General features: G+C 46.8%; 1 protein-coding gene and 1 long non-coding RNA gene across 4 annotated transcripts in view; one reads left to right on the top strand and one right to left on the bottom strand.

Annotated features, from left to right (window-relative positions):
• The window catches only part of PNPLA7 (patatin like domain 7, lysophospholipase), a 1,524,034-nt gene that overhangs the window by 143,650 nt on the left and 1,365,413 nt on the right, over window positions 1-14,971 (top strand). For all 3 annotated transcript variants that reach the window (XM_078642105.1, XM_078642108.1, XM_078642106.1), the window contains one exon: window positions 9,179-9,253. In XM_078642105.1, coding sequence (XP_078498231.1) covers window positions 9,179-9,253 — 75 coding nt within the window. The remainder of the gene's footprint in view (window positions 1-9,178; window positions 9,254-14,971) is intronic.
• The window catches only part of LOC144754390 (uncharacterized), a 103,374-nt gene that overhangs the window by 77,389 nt on the left and 11,014 nt on the right, over window positions 1-14,971 (bottom strand). Inside the window, exon 2 of the long non-coding RNA XR_013594718.1 lies at window positions 14,373-14,631. This is a non-coding gene — a long non-coding RNA (uncharacterized LOC144754390). The remainder of the gene's footprint in view (window positions 1-14,372; window positions 14,632-14,971) is intronic.

The following is a 14,971-nucleotide window of genomic DNA, read 5'->3' as shown; positions in this document are numbered from 1 at the left end:
CTGCCCTCCTGGTCTATCGTAGTGTCCGTAACCGTCCAGGGGGTCCCAGGGCGGACCCATATCAGTGTGCCGCGGGCGTATGAGGAGTAGGTTGTGGCATAGAGTTGTCCGCGCCATTTGCGGTGTAGTGCTAGGACCGCTGCCTTGTTCAAATGTGTTTCCTGTAGCTGTGCTATGCCTATCTTGTGTCGCTTTAAGTACGAGTAGATTTGATAACGCCTAGCTGGTGTGTGCATTCCCCTGATGTTCCAGGTGCATATTCGTGTCTCAGTCATAGCCTCCGTAGGTGTAAGCTCCTCCAGCCCCCCCCCGTTTGTCAGTTCCTCAAGCAGTGTTTCCCACCAGGCCCAGGATCCCGCCCCCAGCGCAAAACTGCCCCGAGGTTTCAGTACTAAGCGTGGTGATCTCCAGTGGTGTAGAAGGGTAAGGAAAGGGGGGGAAACATATGGCCTCAACATGGCAACATAACCTAAAATGCCAAAAGGTCGGCTGCACAACATGTCGCCGTCCAAACACTCGAATGAGCTCGTAAACTATACAGTTCAAGGGGGTACCGTGTGGCTTATGTTATAACAATGGAAATTACGGAATAGTCCATAGGGAGTGTAGCGTCCCTCCCGGGTAGGGTAGAACGGCCGTTGCTGTCTAGCAGATGCCCAAGTCCTGCCGCTCCGTGCGGTGTCAGCGGCCCTCTCAAGTATCTAGCAGCAGGGGCTAGGCTCCCGGGGGGGAGATCCCCCTCCCTGGATAATCTAGGTGGCGCCGGCTTGCTTGTATAATGCCGCTGATGCAGTGACCAGTTCTTGGCAGTGGGCGGCTGGGCCGCATGTATACAGTAGTCACGACACCTGGTTGGAGTCTAGTGTCCCAAGGTGAGCAGGGTCCAGCAGTGTGCAGCTGCACAACTTGCCTCCCGTGAGGGGGGTCTACGAAGCACTTGCGCGGTCATGTCTTCTCCGGCGCATGGGGGCAGTATTCTGTTCGGACCAGTTCAGCCAAACAGGTCAGCAGTTTGTGGAGTGATGTCTGGAAGACCGTCAGTGTGTTGGGAATCTGGTATGCCATAGATTGACACAATTTTTAAGCGCTTGTTCGCGCCTATCTGTCGCACAGCATTCTCATGCCTCCTCTGGAAATTTGTCCAACAAGTATACCAACATTTTTCCATCTAGTTATCATTATCACTTGATCCATTCATACTGTTTACATTTATGTGCATATTCCTCAAACGGGGTGTTCATGCCATTTTCCAGGTTTCTCATGTTGCCACTGTGTCCATCCGGACCTCTTAGTAAAAACACGAATAAAGCATTCTTCGTTCAGGGCAGTGTTTATTTGTAAAAAACCCAATGCATTTCGTGCATTTTATGCACTTCTTCAGGGGTCACTATAGAAAAAACAGTAAACAATCATCACATTATGGAATTCTCTGCTGTGCACATATGCATTAAAGCTAACACCTGATAACAAAATGAAACTCTGAACTCTGTTAAACTACCACTATATCCTCTTCACTCTCAAACTGCTAGATAACTTCCCTCGCAGCCTAATATTACTATCTTTAGTTATGGGCATTGCTGATCACAATTACAAAACCTGTCCGTAGACCTGGTGCTCGAGGCTACAAGCTGCCGCTCACCCTTTCCCCTCTTCCTAACTTACTCAGAAGCCTAACATTCTACATCTCTTGCTTTAAAACTCACTACACAAGACATTAAATATTTGTTATTATTAGCGCAGATGCCGCACCTTTAACCTCAATCATTTCCTTCAATATAATAATCATAACACTCTGGTTACATACCTGCGCTGAACTGTTTAAAAGCAATGTTCCTCTCTCTAGCGGCTGCAGTTCTTCTCGATAACCCTCCCTCGATATCACTGCCTTAAAGCCTTCATTGTTAGCCCGCCCACTTAATCACATGAGTTTAAATGGTTGCACGTTTTCTATGTTTCAATAGGTAACGTCCTATTACATGGCGCTCACAAACTACATACCCCACAATCCCTTGCACCAACATGAATACTTCCACTCTATAAATGCGTAGACATAAAACTTTAACATATAATGTGAAGCGTCCTCTTCTTAATCAAATGAACCCTGTCCTTCCAGAATCACGATGCATAGATTGCCTCATCATCGCTCGGGAGAGGCACCGGGCTGGTGTCCTGGGCAGGGGATGGAGCCGGAGAGCTGCTGATTTCTACTACTCTGCGGAGAGCGTCCCGTTGTTCCTGCATCATCTCGTTTGCGGATGGAGAGTGAGCTGGCGATTCTCGAGCTCGGGGAGGTTGGGAGCCCCGCGTCGGCGGCGCCTCCGCGCCCCTCGTGTGCGTTCCATGGTAGCAGTCCCTTGCGCTCTTCTAGGCACATCAGGCATGTTCTCGTCAAGCCAAGCCTCAACTTCGTCAGGGTTCATGAAGAAGTGTGTCCTGTCTTTTGGCACTACCCGTAGCTTGGCAGGGAAGAGCAGCGAGTATTTAAGTCCGGCTTGTCGCAGTCTTCTCTTCACCTCCAGAAAGGAGTGTCGTTGCCTTTGTACTTGCACGGTGTAGTCCGGAAAGAACATTACTGTGGCGTTGTCAATCCGGATCTCGCCCAACTTCCTGGCTTCCCGCAAGACCGCATCACGATCTCTGTAGTTCAGGACTCGTAGGATGATAGGTCTTGGGTTCGAGCCCGCTGATAGGGGTTTCGTGGGCACTCGGTGGGCACGTTCCACCACAAAATGGGGCGACAGCGTGCCTTCTGGCAGTATTTCTCATAGCCAGTCTTCCACTTTTTGCGTGGGGCCATCCCTTCCCATTTCTCCGGAATGCCCACCAAGCGGATATTGTTCCTTCTTGCCCGCCCCTCTGCATCCTCCGCACGGTCCTCCAAGAATTCCACCCTGTTAAGGAGAACTTGTATGTGCTTGTCCGACTGAGTCACCTTCGGTTCTAGTGTTGCCATCGCGCCTTCTAGCGTTGTGGTGCGTTCCTGCAGCTTCTTGTGGTCAGTCCTGAGGTGAGTAAGGTCAATGGCCACACTGTCTATTCTGGTTTCCAAGGAGGTGCGCGTCTGTTGGAGGGACTCCTCCATTCTTTCCATGGCTGCCAGGACAGAGTCTAGCTTCGATGCCACGTGGTCAGCGTCCATCTTGGATGATGTCTTCGTCGTCTTCCCCTTAACCAATGCGTTCCCCGTTCCGGTGCGTGTCATCACCCCTCCAGACATGGGGCAGGCGGTGTGCGAGGCTTGTGTCCGTCCGTGAGAGCACAGGGGAGCTGACGAGGTGCTAGGCCACGTCTGTGGTTTGTCAGGCAATTTAAACAACCATCAGTGCAACATCCACGGCGCCAGTCCGTTAGCACTGCCGCTCTGTCGTGGGGCTCAGTGGGTTGCAGTGAGAGGGTTTGCTCCTATTATTCCCAGGGTCCCTCCAGGGGTGGGGGGGGGGTGGGGGGGGGGCTCCCCTCACGGGTATCCAGCTGCCTTCTTGGGTTGCTCCAGTGTGTCCTGTGGTCGGTGGTTGTCCGTTGTAGCGCCATCCGTGTTCGTCAATGTGAGAGCAGTGGCTCCCGGGTACACGAGGTGGGCGCGTTCCGCTGGGCCTCGCGGTCCCTCCCACACCCCCGGCACCCGCGTGGCGGTCCCGCAATGTATGCGGTAATCAGGCGTCTTGGGCCTGCGGCCTAGTGGGCCGTAAGCTGTGGCGAGTCAGGGCGTTAGTCCAGTTCAGGCGGCTGAGAGGATCCCACCGCTCCCAATTACAAACTGGGCCCCGCCAGGGCCGTCGCCGCCATTAGGGCGTCCCCCGGGGCAGTGCTGTGGCAGACGCATGGAGGCGCAGACTGCTATCGTGGGTGGCCGTGTCCCGCCAGTGTCTCCGTGGCCCCCGGTGCACAGCTCCTTCTATGGGGGGGGGGGAGGGGGGTCCCCCGGCCCGATAACTCACTGCGTCACCACGAGGTCCCGTAAGCACCAGAGTCCCCGGCTGGCGATGTCGGCTGGAGGCAGCATGCAGCGATGGAGGGGGAGGAGGAAAAGGGTTCCGCTCGCTTCTCGGCGCCGCCGCGCCGCCCTCGTCTCAGCACCGGCGATGTCTTCAGGGGTCGGGTGCTCGCCCTCTCGCCTCCGCGTCTCTCCAGGTCCGCCTCCGCCAGCCCCGGTCCGCTTCGGATTCTGGCCGCGTCTGGCCCGTGGTCGCTCCCTCCGGTCTTCTCTGGGGCTTGGGAAGTGGGAGCATCTATTGTGGTGCTTCAGGGTTCAATGCACCTGCCGCCGCCCGTTCCCGCCAGGTGTCGGGTCGTTTCCAGTAGGCCACAGCGCGAGACCCAGCAGCCCTCAAGAAGCCGCGGCCTCGCGTGATCGCGTCCCCAGCTGCGTCGCGATCTGGCCGGCTGTGTCAGCGCCGCTGGCCTCGGCGCGGAGCCCCGCGACCGATCCTGTCAGAAGTCGACCTGTGTATGGGCAAGGGTTGCGGGCAGATCTGCCAGCAGTTTCAGGCCAGTTAGGATAGTTTTGGCCGGAGAAATGGCCCGGGGTAGGGGAGCTCAGGCAGGAGCTCTACCCAGGCACGTCTTTCTTCATTGCGCGCTAAGCCACGCCCCCACCAGCCCTTCTTTCACAATGCAGAAAAACATTTATAAACAAAGAATATATATAGTAAATGTAAATATAAATGTGGGATACTTGTAAAGCGCACTGTTACTCTACCCGAGTGTCCTGGTGCTGTAGACCGCTGGGGAACCCGTCCTGGTTTTCCCTGTGAGATGGTCCCTTTCTGGGTATCTCCAGGGTGAAACCAGGCATCCCCGGCGTCTGTGGGGGGCCGTTGTAGAGATGAGGCAAGCTTAATGCCCAGAGTTACCGAGTGTGTTCCCTGGTTACTAAGGAAAAGACTTGCAATGGACACAACATTTATGGGGATAAATACAAGTTACATTTTATGGAAAGAATATATGACCTATACCAAACATATCATACACATAATAACCCAGACAGCATTCTTAGGGTGGCTTTTAAAAAAAACAAATATGTATTTAATCCAGAAGAGTATGCGTTATGTATTCCTTAATAATACAATAAACAATGTCTCATACATTGCTTAGTAAAATTAATTTACATCTAAGGCAACAGGTGTGCGCCTTTTGGAACAAAGGGATAGAGATTTAATGCCCCAAGGTTACAAAGTTGCACTATTCCTCCGTTGTGTTTAGACCTTGTCTGATAGTTAAATCTATCGATCCACTTGCTGATAGGTTTGCTTTCTCAATGATCTGCCATCTCACATCATCTGGTGTATGTTGTTTTTCAATGTAGTGTTGTACCAGGGTAGCAGTCTAAATTTGACAGCGTATCCTGCTTCTATGTTGTCCAATTCTGCCTTAATTGGTTGTGTTGTCATTCATATCACCAGATCACCAGATCCCCAGATACAGTAGATAACGTTCCTTGAGAAACAGTTGGTGTGCTGTTGTATATTCACTTTCACTTCTCCATGTAAGAATCTTTTGTGTTGGCAGTATATTGGCACGCCATGCAGTTGCCTTATTTATAGTGTCCTTTTATGGGGGCTAAACCCCACGTTTCCGATATAGTATGCAGAGGTTTTGTTAAGCAAGTGTCTGAGTGCACTAAATGATCTGTTGTTTTTACTTTTTCTATTTGAGAACAAAGGAAGTTCTTTGAATATGCTCATAGTGTTATACAGGCCAATGTTGTTTGATGTTTGTCACGATTTTGGTTTTATCTGGACAAAAAGAGGTCACAGACAATCTTGCCACGTGTGGTCTTTTGTTTTGAGTATCTCTTCTATGAGGCTTTACCAGGCTCTCTTCATGGAGGTCTTGATTAATCGTTTCGGATACCTCTCTCTCAGCTTGCAACTCAGATTAACACCTTCCTTAAAGAAATCATCTTTTTGGGTACAATTCCTCCTTAGTCTAAGAAATTTACCATAAGGGAGCCCATCCTTCAGAGCTCGTGGGTGAAAGCTGTTGTATTGCAATAGTGTGTTGCATTCTGTGGCTTTTCTTTAGAGGGAAGCAATCAGTTGTCTTTTCTGTTAATTCTTATATCTAAAAATGATATGCTTTCTCTATTAGTATCATGTGTGAATTTTAAATATGGTTGACCGGTATTGAGATAGTGTGTGAACTGGTGTAATGTGTCTCGTTTTTTAAAAGGGTTGGATCAATTATTGATGAATTCCAAGTTCCATTTGTCTCACATAGAAATTCACTAGGTTGGGAGCAAAGATTGCTCCCATTGAAGTGTCTGAGCACTGTTGGTCAGTAGGTGGGATTAAACATGAAGTAATTGATAGTTAGGGCGATCTCTAAGAGTTCCACAATGAAAGAGGTGGGAACACGGTATGGTGCTGGGCTGCCAGCACTTCAACAAATACCGAAAGTCTCCCTTGGAGTAAAGGAGCTAGTCCCCTGCAGTACGCAGGCCGACAAGCAGAGTCCGGTCCACTGCCTTGCAGCTCCCCAGCCCGACTGACACTGCAGATGACCAAGAGGAGGTACTCGTGCTCTGGAAAGTCAGATCTGTTTCCTCACTGAGTGTGAAGACACTAGGACCAAGCAGCTGTCAAGGGGTGTCCGCATCACTGAGACCCACTTTGAGAGTGGGCCAGCTGCTTTGATTTAGCCGCTGCCAGCTGTTTGTCCATGACCGCGAGGGGCCTCTTTGCGCACCCAGCCTTGCCCCTCGGCCCGGGTCCCGACGAACCACCTGTGCCTCTGTGCTCCAAGACCCCTCGCGACTTGAGCCCCTGTTTGGGAGCCCTTGGACTACGTAAGTCCCCCTGTGCAGCATCTTTTCCACCCCCCGCCCCCTTCTCGGTAGCACAGCAGTTCACAGCCTCACCCACACCCTGCTCCCGGTAGAACCCGGGTGGTTCCAGACTAACTGTTGGTAGTTATTTAAACCTTGGCCCACTACTACTATGATCCCCGAAGGCGAACCCTAAAACCGACTGTACCTACCTTTATGCATCTTTGACTTATTCTCGCATAGGATTGCATTGTGCGTAAAAGCATGTTTACCTTGAAATGAAGTTCCTGAGTTTGAAATGTATACAAAAAGGAGTGTTATTTTTCTTGTTTGGTCTTGAATTTATTCTTTGAGTGTGTTTCATATATTGCCTCTATGTGAGTACAACAAATCCTTCGCACTACCCTCTGATAAGCCTAACTGCTCACTCACACTACCACAAAAGAGCGTGTTAGTATTATCTACTTTAGTCTCTGTCAACCAATCGGGGACCCACTGAACTCTCTGCACAGTGTACTTATTTTTTAGTACACTGTATAGAGAGACAGCGTATACTGTTCTACTATGGCAGATGGCCATGTTGGAATGGTAAATTTAAATGAAAAAGAACCCTGCACGGAAAAGTAAGTAGGAGGGACAGTAGTAGTTTGCAGCTGCCTGGCCTTCCAAAAAATAACATTTAAAAACAAAATAACGCAATAACATTAAAAACAGGACAGGGAGCTGGGGGGAGGGCAGTGGATAGAGCACTGTAGGAAACACTCCCGCTCACATGCAGTGCTGAATAGTAAATAAATATAAAGAGAGTCCCCTCAAATATGCAGTGGACAAAGTAGCTTATCCTATCCAAACACTGTGACCAAACTGCTCCTAGGCATGGGTACAGAGCGTATAATGTTCAAATATCGAAAAATAACAATACAAAAAGAAAGAAGGTGAAGCATGTTGCACTGTGTTGCTTTACTTTTTTGATCTATCACCTTGATATTAAGAGTGCAGTCCAGAGCAGATAAAGGGACCATATGCCATCTTTGCACCCTGTAAATGCTTCCAAATGTTCACACCTTCTGTTGGGGTTTTCTTGCTACAATTCCACCTCCATCCTTACCTAGCACAGTAAGAAAGCAAATGCAAAAAGCACCTTGGGACAGAAGACGTTAACTTCAAAGAAAAACAGGATCTTTATGCTTTATTGCTGATCCCAATTCTGATATATGATGACAATTTTGGATATTTGTGTGTGATACATTATGAGTTCTGTACTGCACAGTTAACTTTTTTCACAAGACTGACAAATTCTACCAGAAAGAGATTGATTTGTACGTAATCCTTGGCTGTTTTTAAGGCTCTAATTTGGAACTAACTGAAACTAAAGAAAATGCTGAGTTATCCCTTTCAATACTATACTGGTTACACTGATTTTGGGAGGATGTTTATGGTTTCCTTTCTCTTAGCCCTTTTGAGGCTGAGAAATTCCATCTAATCTCTAAGCGCAGAAGGTTTAGGCCGACCTGATTTTCACTTTTTTACACCATGGTATTGAGGGGTAGATTGTATTTGTTAGAATCTCATGGATGAGCAGAGGGTTCTCCTCAACCTCAAAATGTATGGGTAGATGTTAGGGGTTGCTGAGTTATACTTCTGAGCAGCAAAACTTGTATATAGAAAATTATTTCAGAAGTCCCATATAGCGTTCCAAAGTTGCATTTGCAGTGAGTTTACTGAAGCTGGCAAAATGTTGCATTACCCCTTTCTTTTTAAAAAAAATTTCATTCTCCCATTATTCTCTATGTAATCCCAGTCTGCTCGCGTTTCATAACCTTCTTAGAGTGGCCAAGGCCCTGCATTGGAAGTAGGAGCTTGATTAAGAGCAGGTCCTTTCATAGGCGTACATTCCTACTTCACCTTGGGATATCTCCCAGTAATGTCAGCAGGGGAGACTTTATGGCTAAGCTGTGTTCATTATTTCTTTGTGATCTCTTGAATAAGACCCTGGAAGTGACCGCCTCGATATAATACTGCAGTAATTGGACATATTGTGGTGGTGTTCTCTTAGGCATGCTGTTGGAATCATTTCTTGGGCAAAGTGCGCTTGCTGGCTTACACAAAATCTTGTGTGTGATTCCAAACCATTTTGGCTAGGTCAAATGTCTGAAATGTCCACAGTAAATACCTGCTGCTCTCTCCTTAGGCTCAGTTGCGATTTGGCAGCAGTTTTCTCCTGCTGAAGCAGAAGTAATGAGACTTGCCTTTGTCTTAACTGTCCCAAGTAGAGGTACACAATGTTAATCATGCATAATGTTTCCATTGCAGATGGATCCGGAGAAGAATGAGCTTTCTTTGTCAATGTTCAGCATATTGGTTTTAGTTGTCTTTCTTTCGCACTAATGTGTCCCTTCTGGATTTCTCTAGGCAAGTCTAACGATGGGCACCGACCTGCGTACCAGAGTCCTCCAGTTTGTAGAAGACCGCCTGCAGACCACGATGGTAACAGAACACCTAGACTAAAAACCTGTGGAGGCCAATGCTTATATTTGCTGTTATTCAGTCTAGCTTTGTACCTTCTCATGTGGTTTCTAAGGCAATAAAAATCTACAAGGAAGACCAAAATAGCCCTCACATACAATCCACGTGTTTTGTTGACTAACATGAAACAGATGGTGGCCATATAAATATATATTTTTTTTATATGCTTATTGGTAGTTTACAATGTAATAACCCCAAAGAAGAAACAGCGGTACATAGATAAGAATACGGGCATGCATATATACTCCAAATACAGCAATTGAACATCGGGACATCTCAATGACACCATGTCTCAATCATAAAGTTAAGTAGCTGGCAACACCTGTACACAAACGTCGCTCCCATGGGACGTTGTCAGTCCGAGGAGCCTACACTGTCAACTCTCACATCAGTAAGGGGGCTAGAGGGGGACTGCAGCCTGAGGCCATATAGAGGGTCAGCTACGCGTCGGGATCTGTGTCAGTGGGGATTGTTACCGTCTGGGAGTCGGTGTCCGAGGTGTCAGGGGTTTCTGAAGTGTGCCTATTGGTAACGTTTAAGGACCAAATGTTCTTGGGTCTGTTGCGTGGGGGGAGCAGCTCACTGTAATGTTCTGTTTGTGTGCAGCAGAACAACATATCTCTTGACCATTGTGCCAGTGTGGGAGTAGGGCCACACATCCAACAAATGGCGATGCATTGTTTAGCCAGGAGAAAGGCCATGTCGACCAGACGCCTGCGCGACTTAGGAAGCGGTTTCGAGTAACCCAATATAGCTAAGAGAGGGTCCAAGGTCAAATCTAATCCCGACACGCGACTTACCGCGCGAAAAACCTCCTCCCAGAATCGAGCAACCCCAGGACAGGACCACGCAACGTGAAAAAAATCGGCCACCAGCGCGCCGCAGCGATCGCACTGTGAACCCTCTCGGAGGCGTAACAATGAAGCCGTTCAGGGGTGTAATACACCCTATTTATATATTTAAAGTGGACCAACCTATGGCGTCCGTTAAGGGATATCCTTTTAGAGCTCAGACAGCAGTATCGCCATTTATCGTCCGATAGGTCCGTTTGTAGGTCTTGTTGCCATGCCATGCTAGGCGTGGTTTGGTGTACGCGCCATCCCTAGCGGCCAATGCCGTCTGGTAGAGTCTAGACACCAGCCTGGCTGGAGAAGGCGCCTTAACAATCACCGACAAGGGCATCACCTCTGGGGGTTCCGCCATGTCCTCTCCAAGGAGCGCCCTAAGAGCGTGCCTCGTTCTGTGTAGCTGGAATTGCGCCAGAGCCGAGGGCGATTCCGTCTCCTTCACGATGTCCCCAACGGTACGGACGACAAAGTCCTCAAAGAGATCCCCTATGGTATGCACATTAAGCGACTGGAGTGCAGTAATAACTCCTCTGTCCCAGCATGGCGCCAACCAGTAGCGCCAGTCAAGGCGGGCCAATGGGGAATGTAGTAGGTTAACAGCGAGTGTATTGTATTGAGTATACTGTGCCATGCGTGGATGGTGGCCATATTTTGTAAGACTGGCATGTCTCTGCTGATTTCAAAATATATTTATTTTCAAAATCAACAGAACTTTAAAACTTGAACTGCTAGACTCGTAAGGGGAGCTGCACCATAGCTTGGATTCCTGTAGAAGTGTAATTTGAGTTACCCAAGTTGAATGCTCATTATAAACATGGCCTTCCAGGCCCTGTAGATAGTATTGCAGCATAGTGTTTGTATAGCACTTTCTCACTCTTAACAAGACCTTAAAGTTTAGGGTGCTCATGTAAGCAGCTACCCTGTTTCATGTTCATTGTTGGTAGAGTGTATTTCCGAGTGTATTCTGTGTGGGAAGTGTTTTGGTGTCTTGTGAAGTTTGTAGGTGTGCTCTAAACCTGCTGCAGTGAGCCTAAAGCTGCCATTAATCATAATGTAAATAAGGCAGATGTCAGAGACATAATCACTTGCATATATTTAAAGGGAATCTGTCACTATTGTTCAAACCAACACCACGGAAAACATTCATACACACGCACAAAAATTATAATCTCACATACATTCAATGACATTTAGTATGCATACCACAACCATGCATTGCAACATCATTACAACACATTAATTCACATATTAGACGTTATCCAGTCCTACATTCAAACACCTTACTACCCATATATTCCACCCATCCATGAAATCTAAAAACCCTTACAACCCTTTACCACTACCTATCCCTGAACCCTAAAAACACGATACTTCCCCTATTCACCCACCATCTGTGAATCATAAAAACCCTTAATAGCCCTATATACTTCCTATGACTGAATCCTAAAAAACCCTAGTTCCCAGAACTAAACCGGTCTCCAACCCTCTTAATACCCCTAAACATCCCCAACTGCCCACCGACAGAGCCTTAAACAAAGCAGAGCACATTTTGCCAAAGGAATTCTATTCAGTTGAACAACAGATGGGAAATATTGGATGTAAACAGCAAAAACAACACCAAATGCTGCATCACGCACTGAGAGTCCAAAGTGATTCTATACTGCTTCTCTGCAGTTTTTGGGGATTCTGTGTCGTCACAGCTAACTGAATCAAGAGATTGCTGCCCCAGCATGAATCACTTTCTGAGTCTTAGTTTGTCATGTACTGAAAAGTCTGGCAAGGAATGACAAACACCAAAGTTTTACCCTAAATAACTGTTGTATAGGTGATTAGAAAAAGTAAATACAAAGAAATCCAGCCGCTGTGTTGTTGAACTATTGTGGGTCTGGACTCCAAAGCCAGCTACAAATAGAAATGTTCCAGTGTTGCAGTTGCGTTAGTGCCCTACATACTGATTTAGGTTTTGTTGCTGGAACCCTATAACTAATAAACACCATTGAGGTTGCTCAATTGTACTGTCCGTTAATCACCCACTGAGGAAAATGGTAAAACTCCTTGAGCCAGTGGTATAGCTAGTATGCAGACCTGTTCTAACTCAATTCAGCCTAGATGTTACATTGGGAGTCTAGATGTCTGAGGAATTGTGCTTTGCAACCTTCTGGATTGCACCTTTTTAAATTTTGGAATTCAACCTGTGATCATCAGAGGACAGTATAGGTAATGAGACTGGCTGGAATTCACTTTGGAATCCTTCCTTATAGCAGGAGTGTCTACAAAGAGTTCGGGTGAACATGGTAATGGCAATAACAATTTGGAACCCGCAGCATCTTGCGGCCTACCATGACGATGAACATTCAACTTCTTCGACATATACCTCCTCTTGCAATCTTATATCCAAACCTTGAAACATCTGTTTATCAAACAGCCTGACCTCTCCACTTATGAACAGAACAACACTAAAGAATTTTCCACCGCGCTAAAAAACTGAGTAAACTCATGTAGGGCACTGGGGCATCGCCAAAATAAATTGATGATCGTAAGCACTTACTGCAAAAACATTTGTGCTTCCTGATCTCTCCCTTTTGTTTTCGGGTATGAGCCAGCATATCTGGTGGAGGTGTATAATTCTTCTGTTTCTGAGACCGTCTCAGAGTTTATTGTTTTCAGGTCACCCAACCCAAGGCCAACTCTATAGTGTTAAAACAAGCATTTGCAATGCAATAGGTCTCGCATTTACGCACGTTTAAACTATTGGCATTGTAAATGACAATGCCTTTTATTTATGTTTTCGTTTGTACGACATAAATTAAAGGCATTGTCATTTACAATACCATTTACAATACCAATAGATCCAAAACACACAGTTGATGCTTATTTTTTTTACCTATGTTACACAGCATCAGCAAAATATTGGCAAAGCCAAAGGTCAATAAGGTGCGACCTATTGGCATTGCCAATGCTTGTTTTATTAAAAAGCCTAAAGTATGTATTATTTGTATTGGCTTATATCAGATGGTTTATCAAAGACACCTTTAGTGCAGGGTACTCAAAAAGCAATGTCAGTGTCATAGGGTTTCTATGACGATAGTGGACTTGATGTAACATAGTTGTGGTCTCTGACTCAAAATAGGGGCGAGCGCCACTTATGACTGTATGGAAAAGCACAGCTGAGCCCACACTGGCACCAACAGACCACAGGAAATACCCTGGATAAGTCTCAAAACTGCACTCTCAGATACTTATTTAAAATCTAAATGCAAGATGTGATTCATGCGCCTTTTCTCAACTAAGACACCACTGTGTTAAGGGAAATCGGACTAACCTATAGCCTAAACAAACAAGCGGTTATTTTCTTCACCAGAACATTTCAACACTTTCAGAAATTACCCGAGAAGTGACTGCCTGAAATGTTAATGGTGGGCATGCCAATTTTATGCATTTTTTTTCACCTGCAGTTTTATGTAGTGCAAATTCGACCTGAAGGTATTGGAGCGCTGAAACAAGGACACACAAATTCCGGAACTGTGCTGCTCACGTCTGAAGCAGCACAAGCTTTGACTGGCAGCGTGCTTTGCTGAACACTGTCGTGAAGCTTTAAGCAGAAACTGCTGTATCAACATTAAGAGGTGAGCTCTCTTCCGCTTGCCTCTAAAATAAAAAGACTGCTCATGAAGATGTAAGTGCTGTTTAATAGAGTTCAAATTCGACCTGAAGGTATTGGAGCACTGTACATGAGCACCAGTTCCAACAAGAACACACAAATCCCGGAACTGTGCTGCTGACGTCTGAAGCAACATAAGCTGTGACTGGCAGCATGTGTTGCTGAACACGGTCGAGAATCTTCGAACAAAAAAACTACTATGTAAACGGTTAGAGGTGAGCTCTGTTCAGCTCGCCTTTGACTGCGTTTGACACAGCAGTTCCTGCAAAAAGCTTTGTGATAGTATTCAGCAAGACATGCTGCTTGAAGTGTAACACCAACTGTAAGGAAGTTAAACCAGTTGGCCAGCAGAGCAAAGAAAACAAAGGCGCCCTGCAGGAAACACCATAAAGCGAACATCGTGTCGGAAAAAAAGACAAGCCACAGGAAGGGCATGGATGGGGTATGGAGTATGAACATTGGGGCACAGCAGGCGTCACGCTGATTTAGAAAACCATGAGGAGAGGAAGTGGCAAAGGGTATGGCATACCAGCGCCTACGCCAACATGTTAATTTAATAAATAAAACATACCTGATATAAATGACTATCTCTTCGACGTGTATGTACTTTTTGTTTTAATCGCTTTCTATTCTGATCCTCGCCCCGGGAAGTTCAGATACTCCCTTCTCCTCTACCTCGCCCATGGCCGGGTCACGAGCCTGAAAGTGGCAAAGGCGGGTCTTGGTCAGATGCAGGAGCATGACTGCAACCGGAGGAGAGGCTGCGGCGTGTGTGCTACGGAGGTGGGGGAGAGATTAACGGAGGGCTGCCTGATATCGTCCGGTTTGCGCTATTAAAACAAGCATTTGCAATACAATATGTTAGAATGCAGATTGGTACGGGCTGCCATAAACATAAAGCTTTGTGCACCACATACACATTAAAAGTAACACATTTTTGTGGCGCACGCGACAAAGACAAAGCGTGGCAGCTTTATGTGCTGTAGTTTTACAAATATAATAAAAACAATTCCCAAAATATATACTGTAGAAGGGCTATATCAATATGCTGTCTGCTATTATTAAACGTGAAGGCATTGGGGAAAGGCGCGCCGCTATCAATATGAAATGTTAGCTTGCAGTGCAGAAGAAAAATGCTTTGTCATGGACAGCAAAAGAAAGCCTAAAAGC

The sequence above is a fragment of the Lissotriton helveticus genome, chromosome 5_1 (genome assembly GCF_964261635.1).
Source record: "Lissotriton helveticus chromosome 5_1, aLisHel1.1, whole genome shotgun sequence".
NCBI lineage: Eukaryota > Metazoa > Chordata > Amphibia > Caudata > Salamandridae > Lissotriton > Lissotriton helveticus.
The sequence above is the reverse complement of the archived record's forward strand: the minus strand, read 5'-3'. Positions and strand labels throughout refer to the sequence as shown.